The sequence below is a fragment of the Globicephala melas genome, chromosome 7 (genome assembly GCF_963455315.2).
Source record: "Globicephala melas chromosome 7, mGloMel1.2, whole genome shotgun sequence".
In the NCBI taxonomy this organism is placed as follows: Eukaryota; Metazoa; Chordata; class Mammalia; order Artiodactyla; family Delphinidae; genus Globicephala; species Globicephala melas.
In genome coordinates this window covers 26,220,619-26,230,599 of record NC_083320.1, presented here as the reverse complement: position 1 = coordinate 26,230,599, position 9,981 = coordinate 26,220,619, and the positions used below count along the sequence as shown (strand labels likewise).

Below are 9,981 nucleotides of genomic sequence, written 5' to 3'. Positions count from 1 at the left end.
TCCACAACACTAACATTATTTCAGCAGGAGCAGGTAGTGTTTGATGTGTTGCAATTTGTATTACATGTCCATCTCTGGACATTACCTCAGGAGGAGGGCTTAAGAGAAGGAGGAGCTATGGCCGAAGACATTTAATGACAGAATGAATGGAATTTCAAAGATCACTGTGCAGTCAGCCTTAAACACTAGATTGCACACCCCCAGCTTTCTTCACATTAATTTAAAAATCTTATATCAAAATTCTCATAAAGTATATGCAATTTCATTTATTTTTAGTCACAAATCAGCATCTTCAAAATGATGAGGATTTTGACAGCTTGCAAAGTGGTGAAGACCCTGAAGACAGGTTTTGGCTTAAACAATGTGACTGCACACCATCCATGGAAATTTTCAAGACCTGGCATCAGGCTCCTTTCTGTCAAGGTATTATTCCCGTATTCATTGTTTCCAATAAGATTGTATGGGGTGTAGTTTATCATGAAGCAAAGGTGTCACTTACAAAGGAAAAACATAGTTCTGAACTACTAACTTACTAATTTTCACCCAACATAAAGAAGGATCACAATTCCTGTGAATATGTAAAAATGTAAGTGTTCTGTTTAGAAAACAAATTTTTCAAAAGGCTATCAGGTCTCTGCTTGTGCCCAGACACTATTGCTCACACTTTGGGTTCAAGCATGGAGTTGTTTATATGTACATGAGCCACATGGCTGTAGGTAGTGTGTTTAACCCCTATTCTGTGTTGGCTCACCGTAAAGTTTTCTGGGAAGAAATGTTGAGAGGAAAATATCTACATAATTTTGATATTTACAGATCATCATGTAGACAGTTCCTTTGCTTTTTCCTTTTCCCTCTTAGCTCTTCTTTTAGAAGGACAAATTTATTATATTTATTTTGCAGATTAAGACACTAAGGCAATTATCAGCTGATGAGCCTGTCTCTCTGAATGTGTCTGTAACTGAGGAGCAGGTTCAGGAAGAGAACTTTAAGTGCTCTTCCCCCGCCCCCACCAGTGAGTTATGAAATTCCTGTAGGAACTTCTGTTCCTTCCTATACCTTTATGAAGACATTTATTTCCCAGAGAAATCTGAAATTACTACAAGGGAACTTTGCTACTGAAAATCATCTTTAGTGAATATAAAATTTAAGTAATCACAGTAGCTTTAAATATATTGCTTCTATAGTAGTAAGAGCTGTAAAAAGTGCAGTAGGAAAAAAAAAACCCCAAACAACCTCTAGCTGTTGATGTAAAAATAGGTTGTAATAGTTTTGAGTGTACTGCTTATACTTTGTGTGCTCAGTGAGTTGGCTAAAAATCCTCCAAATACTTCCCAGCTTCTATTGCTTAGATTGCTCAAGGAAGGATTCAGTATGATTTTAGCCCAAATGATATCTGCAGGGCTAAACAACACCCGTAGATTCTTGTGACCTCCACTGACTGGAGTGGGAAAGAAATAGGGGTGAATAAAAAGCAGAAAGAAGAGGGAGACAGAAAGAGAAAGGAGGTCTGAAGGAGTAGGAATGGTGGGGAGAGAGAGAGAAAGAAAAAGAGATCTTAAGATCTCAAGAGAAAGTATAAGATACTACCATTCTAAATTAAGAAACCCAGGAACAGCCATTTTCTTGGGTTCAGTTTAATTGTACCAAGAGAGCCAGAAAGGAGATATGTTCTAAACCATCATCAACGATAGAGTGACTACATGTAAGCTATGAGAGTGAGTATTTGGTTTCAGTTTAGTGTTAGTAATATCTCAAGGGTACCCCTATATCACTTCAGAGAGAATAACTAGTGATGAATTATATTACTTAAAGTTAGACATGTCTTTTAAGACTTTGAAGTTGTGTCCCTTGGAATATCTTTTTCTTCTCACAAAAATAGGTAGATAGAGTTAGGTGTATCTCCATCAGACATCAGAAACAAAGAAATTGAGTAACTACTTAAAATGGCATAGATGTGACTGATACTAGAAGCCAATTCTCCACTATCATAATAAGCACTCTATACAACCACAACTACAACAAAATGGTTTAATTACGTGGATGGTCCACTGTGAAAGTAGTTCTAGTTCATGGTGGCAAATCTGTTTTAAGGGTCTGCCAAAGTTCACAGCTAAGAATGACAAGTTTCTAGGAGGAATAAGCCATCATTTCACAGTGTAAAAGCCATTACTCATACTCAATCATTTCTGGCCAAAGTTTTGGAGGAATGCCAGGCATGAAAAATAGAAGTTCTTGAACTTCACAGTAGTGAATTAAAATTCTATACAGCAATCTAAGGGAACTTGTGTTACTATTCACTTATTTTGAAACAGTCCTCTACCAACTTTTCTTCATGCCTTCACTTTTAAAACTCAATTCTCTTAGCAAGATATATTTAAACTTACTCTTTTTATATGAGTATCCTATTTAAAAGATAGTTAAAATCATTAGGGTATAGTTATATATGGTCAGTGAAGGGCAATGAGACTAGTCACTAAAGGTTAATAACATTATAGCCAGTTATAGATAGTAAATGGATTGTGGACGATACCCTGGGATCAGATATATAAGCACTGCAGTGTAAATGGGTTGCCTTTTCAATGTCTTTGGAGGTCACTTTCCCCTTGGTGAGGGGCAAGGAGAGTGGGTTTGACGACAGCAGTGACGCACTTGTACTTTTATGTGGTCCTTCCTCATGCGTTTGTTTGTAGCTAATATTTATAGAGTGTACCTTGTTAATAGGCACAGTTATATTTCACGTATAAGGAAGAAGAAAGAATTTCAAGGTACTCTACATTTTAAAGGAATTTGATATCAAGGGTATAAATGATCAACCACCATAAAATATGAAATCTCTAGAGACAGTAATCTTTTTCTGTTAGTATCTAAAATTTTCAGTGCTCATTATTACATTCAGCCAGTTGTACCTTGCAGTGGAAAACACACTGGATAGGAATAAAAGGACCTGGATTCTAACCTTTCTTATGCATTTTTCAATGCTCTGAACTTAGTCAAGTCACATATTCTCTCTGAACCCAAATTTTGTCATCCATAGTATGGAAACAGTTCTTGATTTACTCCAAGAATTGTGTGACCATCACACATGATCAGTGCTTAAAAATCTATAAAATACTTTAAAAGTAAAAATTATTCAGCAAGGTAGCAGGATACAAGATTAAGATACAGAAATTGGTTGCATTTCTTTGCAATAACAATGAAATATCAGAAAGGAAATGTAAACAAACAATTCCTTTTAAAATCACATCAAAAAAATAAAATACTTAGGAACAAACCTCACCAAGGAGGTGAAAGACCTATATACTGAGAACTACAAAATATTAATAATGGAAATTGAGTCATCCCTCAAAGAAATGGAAAGATATCCCCATGCTCTTGAATTGGAAGAATTAATATTTTAAAATGGCCATACTACCTAAAGCAATTTACAGATTTAATGCAATATGTATCAAAATACCCATGATATTTTTCACAGATCTAGAACAGATAATCCTAAAATTTATATGGCATCATAAAAAACCCAGAATTGCCAAAGCAATCCTGAGGAAAAAGAACAAAGCAGGAGGCATAAACCTCTCAGAGTTCAGACAATACTACAAAGCTACAGTAATCAAAACAATGTGATATTGGCACAAAAACAGACATATGGATCAATGGAACAGAAGAGAGAGCCCAGAAGTAAACCTACACACCTATGGACAATTAATCTTCGAGAAAGGAGGCAAGAATATACAATGGAGAAAAGACAGTCTCTTCAGCAAGTGGTATTGGGAAAGTTGGACAGCCACATGTAAATCAATGAAGCTAGAACACACCCTCACAGCATACATAAATATAAACTCAAAATGGCTTAAAGACTTAAATACAAGACAAGACACCATAAAACTTCTAGAAGAGAACATAGGCAAAACATTCTCTGACATAATCGTACTAAAGTTTTCTTAGGTCAGTCTCCCAAGACAATAGAAATAAAAACAAAAATAAACAAATGGGACCTAATCAATTTTATAAGCTTTCACACAGTGAAGGAAACCATAAACAAAATGAAAAGACAACCTATGGACTGGGAGAAAATATATGCAAATGATGCAGCTGACAAGGGCTTGATTTCCAAAAAGTAAAAACTTGATACTTAAAAAACATTCAATTCTATACATTTTAGTAGAAGGACTTAATAGAAAGTTAGATCAGAGTTTCTTCATGTTTTTGTAGGCTATAAATTATTACAATGACAAGATATCTGATAAAAATTCTTAAATATCTTTGATGATTTTTTCACCTTTGCCTTAATAGCAAGCCTATCTCTAGGAAGATATTGCTTATAATGAATTAGACTCAAGGACTATGAAGCAGATATTTTTTTTCCACTATGTTGAATTCAATTCCAAAAGTTAGGATGTACATCTTACTATCCTATTTATTTATTTATTTAACAAATAAACATGAAACTTGTACCCTGGGAGTATACACGGAGAATAATAAGTTGAAATAAATGGATAATAAGTGGATAGTCTCTGACTGCAGGAAACTTACAAATTAAAAAATTCTGAGTTCACAAGTCTTAGAAAGTCACTAAGACTAAATAGTTTTATTTTTACTTGCAAATGAATTTGGGAATGAAAGGTATTAAGTTGAAAAGGATAAGTTCCTTATGAATAGAAAAGGATTCAATAAGTACTGCTTCTAACATTAATCCACTCATTTATAAAAATGGTGACCTGTGTTACAATTAAGCCAGGAACCTAACATTCCAAGTGTCCTTCACTCTGGTACTTCAGATATGAATGAACCCCCAGAATCACTATTCCTTTTGAAACGTTTTCATTTTGTAAGATATTATATTCTGATTGTAACATAGAAATAGCTATTTAGCTCAACCTTTGAGGAGCTGTTGTCATTTGATTAGAAATTGGCAACTACAAAAACTCCTACAATTAGAATCATTTAATTATATTGTAGTAGCTTTAAAGACATTCATAGGAAATAAAATTCATTATTATATAGGAGCCTCTTTATACATATTAAAGGTGGGGGTAGGGGTAAATTTATTATGCATCTTCAAGACTAATTATTGTATTAGACTTTTACCACATATAGATACATTTATTTATTCATTTATTGGCTGCGTTGGGTCTTTGTTGCTGTGCGTGGGCTTTCTCTAGTTGCGGTGAGCAGGGGCTTCTCTTTGTTGCGGTGTGCGGACTTCTCATTGCAGAGGCTTCTCTTTGTGGCATCGCACAGGCTCTAGGCACGCAGGCTCTGTAGTTGTGGCTTGCAGGCTCTAGAACGCAGGTTCAGTAGTTGTGGCGCACGGGCTTAGCTGCTCCGCGGCATGTGGGATCTTCCCGGACTAGGGCTTGAACCCATGTCCCCTGCACTGACAGGCGGATTCTTAACTACTGCGCCACCAGGGAAGTCCCTAGATACATTTTAAGGATGGATTTTATCCATGATAATCCAACTTTTTGAAATAATAAATTGTGTTCCAATCCCAAATGAAATGTTGTAGAATTAGTTCAGATGATTTAGCAACTTTACATATTTTTGCTGGACAATATTTCATTAACTGGGAGGGGGCCTCTCTTTTGAACATTCTTGTTTTATGTACTCTACCATTCATAACCTCCCTTTCTGAGGTATAGACTCATTTGTTTGTCATCAACAGTGTCTTGACATTTTGAGCTTCTTGCCATAAAACCCTTGAAAAAGCTATAGTCGGACAGGACCTAGACTGAGGTAGGCGAGTGGGATGTCTATTGTACAACATTGAAGGAGGCTCTCACTACCAGGCCCACGATGTGCCTCGTCTGATATTGTGCCTTGAGCACCTCACTCGCCTCACCCTGATCCCAGCCCTGGGTCGGAAGCCAAGAATTCTGGCTGGGGAAATGCCAGAAGAACTGGCACTAGTCTTGGCGTCAGGCAACCCTCTCCTGTTGACGGCACCTTGCGTTTCTATTTGACCATGTGTGGCCAGACTTACTGATAGTTTAAATGCAAATTTAGATCCTACTGCTGTGGAAATAAAGAACATTCCTCTGCTTTCAGGTCTTCATTAGACTTCCTTCATATTTCTGACTAGTACCAAAGGTTGGAGGGTGTAGTAGAGAGTTTCCAAGATCTCTTGGGCAATGGTCATACCAGAGCTCACTTCAAGGCTTCTGGAATTTGCTATGCAAGACTGAATGTCCTTGATGTGACCAGTATTTCCTAGGGTCTTTTCAATGACTGAAGGTTGAAGAAAGCTACATGGGCCAAGGTCGGGCCTGGTGTTGGACTGCTCAGCCCTAGCAATCCCTATCTTACACTTGATTTCCTTCATCTGGTCCAAATGAGTTCAACTCATGAAAATATTTTCAAGGCTCCTCTCTTCTTTTTCTTTTTTTTTTAACTTAATAAATGCCACATACTGATCTTTTAAATTTCACAGGGAGGTTATTGGCTAATGTGAGGTTCTTATAAATGAATCAATAGAGTTGCTGTTATCACTAAGAATTTTACTGAATAAATTTCTTCTGTGATGTAGAACTAAACATAAGATGCATAATAACTTATAACCAAAAAGTAAATATTAGCTAACAGTATTGAAGATTCCTCCCAGATTCAGAACGATTTACCACATGGCAGATGCCCATTAAGTGCTTGTTAGTAAACCTATACTTTATACATGTATTTTGTGGTGGAATTTTTCTGAATGTTTTATTTATAATAAGAAACATAACTAGAATAAAAATTACTTATGAATCTGACTCATTTGTTTATAAATGTTCAGAACATAGAAGTATTCAAGTAAATTAACCGTGTAATTTTTTCCCCCAACATTGGTTTATGTTTAACCAAAGGCAGATGACTTAATATTAACTTAGGATGTTGTAAGGCTATTAACTTAAGATGTTGTAAGGCTTAATTGATTACTGCTGTTACAGTACTTTGAAATCCTGAAGTGTTAGGCATTGTAACTGCAGAGAAGTCTCATTAAATATTCTAGACATAGCAAATTGTGCTGTAATACTGAATCTTAAGTATCCATATTTTGAAAGTATTAACTCTAAGAATAAAAAATAAGATTTCATTTACCAATAAAGAACACTTCAAGATTTTAACTTTTTACCATATTATCTGTGCAATAATAAACTAAAATTCTGGCTGTTAAGGTTCCTACCTTCCAAAGGTTGGTTCAGATTTATTTTATTTCTTAAGAGGATGAGTACTGATGTCAACTAATAGCTGAGAAACCTCAGGTGCACCAGAAATCAAATATTTTATATAGCTTTAGGCCTGGGTGAAAATGGAGATAAACACATGGGGCTTCTATCTTTTCTGATATGCAAATAATTTACATAGACAGATGATTTAACAGCAATACAATCAGACTCCCAGAGTAAATAATTTTCATTTCCATTACTAGCTTAAGGGGATTATTGTAGCTATAATGTTTTATTCAAATCTTTTATGGAACTTATTGCTAAATTAGCTTAAGCTTTACCTCCAGAACATTTTGCTGGTGAATTCTCACACTCAGGGGAAGAAACAATGCTGTTCTTCCCATTTCATAGATGTGTAAGTGCTGTAGTTAATACAAGGACACATGGATGTCTGTTTCTGCACACAAAGTGAATATACGTGTAGCAACTCTGGGTAGAATTTTAATTAGGCCTCAAACATCATCTGGATCTTTTAAATTTGGCATTTTGTTAGTGTGCTTATATGTATACCTGAAGCCGTATTTGTTGTTTAACCTGGCTTCAGAATGATCTAAACAACTTCTCCTGCTGGATTTTATTTCTTACTCAAGAGCTCATATGCACTGTACTTTATCTCAATACAAAATAAATCAGATTTTTCTTTTCTTTTCCTTTCCTTTATTCCTTTTTCGATTCCATTTTGAGAACAGGTTGTTTAAATCAAAGAATCAGCGAGGATTCCTGCTTTATGTGGACGTTAGTAATTCTATAAATACGATATTTTAGGGCAGTGCTGTTTTGTTGACATATTTCTTCCACTTCAACCAAAATATTGTCATGTGTTTGTAACAAAACAGGCTGTTATTCAATTTCTTTCTTTCTTATATAGTCCTGTAAACTCCACATATACAAAAGTCTAATATGGTAGGTTACCTGGTGTGGGCTACTCCAGGAAGGGCAAGGCAGCTCTCTGCAACTGAGGTAGATCCTGAAGGAACTGACAGCTGGTGACCATCCACTGACCTCACTCCTTGCAGCAGGATGGCAGGTCCTTCCTGGAAGGGGACTGAGAAGAGCATCTCCATGTTTACAGCATCTTTGGTCCTAATAGTCTTGAGAGCTTGAAAATTCAAGGGCCTGGAATCAGAGTGAAGAGTTCTTAAAACCTGCTAGTTCTCTTCAGATTATAGGTTGTAATTAATGACTTGACGTTTTCACTCTGATGATTTACAGATTTACAGGTAAGTCATTCTTGGTTGACCTGGGCATGTTGCAGCTTATCTGTGGCAGTTTTGAATTAAAATTCTTATAAATAAATTTAAGTACAGTCTATGACTGAATTGCTTTTTATCCCCATTTTTAAAAGATTAGAAAACAGAAATAGAAGTAAGCTTAGAAAAAGAAAAAGAGGGGTTATATGTAAGTCAGTTTAGGCTGAAATTTTCTACGTAATGGCTCCATGGGAAGGACTACCGTAGAGTGATGGAGGGTTGTGGATTCCAAGCCACACTGATTGGGTTTAGAAACCACTACTCCTGCATTTACCAGTGAAATGATCTTGACTACTGTAAGCCTCAGTTAGCTCAACTGTAAAATGGAAAGCTTAATTTAATCTACCTCAGTGGGGGGCGGGGGAGGGTTGTGAGGATTAGAGAAAAATCCATCAATAGCTAGAGAGACAGTGCCTAGTACATTTATGTTAACTATTATTAATGATGTCTTAAGGAAAGGATCAGGGTGGGGTTTTCAGTGAGGGCAAAGTGCTCCCAAAACATATTTTTCCAACATAACTTCATGGTTTTATTTGAAGTAAGATACCTTTCTCAGAACAGTAGAAATTTCTCATTCAAATATATATACACAATTTATCTGTGCAACTGCATACAGACTTTAATAAGCATTGGTCACTATGTATGCAATCTTGTTAATGTCTTAATAGGGTCTCATTAAAGCAATGCCAAAGCAATGCCAAATGCCGAAGGGTAGAAATAGGACAGTGATAGGTCAATCTACTTCTATAAGGCATGCTTAAGAAATGTTAATGCTTTACTTTTTTCAAATATAAGGATTATTCCAGAATTAAAAAATAAAACAAAACAAAATGGGATGTGCTTTAACACATGAACTCAAACTAGAGAAAAATTGAAGTATACATGTTGTCCTTAGTTACTCTCCTCAAAATTAATTATACAAATATTTATTGAGTGTCAAGTATGCATCAGTACTATATGTAAACCTCAGTAACAATAACAATAGAAATATAGCAGCCTCAGGGTTTTTTTAGTGGGGGATAAAAATGGACTAATTATCAGTTGTAAACTATTTGGGAATTTGGCATAGAGTTGGAATATTATGAGACTGCATCAGTAAAGGAAAACAAACAAATTTGCTACTGACATACAGTAAAATTGGCAAGCACTTTAGATAAAAAGTAAAGAGAGGAAAGAGAATAATTGGGTTATGTATGCTGAATTCAATTTTCTTTCTTTTCCCCAGTGATGGAAGGTTAAATTTCTGTTAACATAAGATAATAAAATTTTACTTTATTGTGGTAAGAGCACTTAAGATGAGATCCACCCTCTTAACAAACTTTTAAGTGTACGATATATACAGTCTAACAAAAAGTACAATGCTGTATAGCAAATCACTAGCACTTATTCATGTTGAGAACATTGAGATTTTATGTCCATTGGTTAGCAACTTCCTATTACCTCCTTCCCCTAGCCCCTGACAACTATAATTCTTCTCTCTGATTCTATGAGTTTGACCATTTTAGATGTGTCAGATTAGTGAAATCGTG

The 9,981-nt window shown here is 35.6% G+C and overlaps 1 protein-coding gene across 1 annotated transcript in view; it reads left to right on the top strand.

Annotated features, from left to right (window-relative positions):
* Positions 1–297: 297 nt before the first annotated feature.
* Positions 298–9,981, top strand: part of CPS1 (carbamoyl-phosphate synthase 1) — a 142,625-nt gene continuing 132,941 nt past the window's right edge. Inside the window, exon 1 of the mRNA XM_030853008.2 lies at positions 298–423. Coding sequence (XP_030708868.1) covers positions 298–423 — 126 coding nt within the window. The remainder of the gene's footprint in view (positions 424–9,981) is intronic.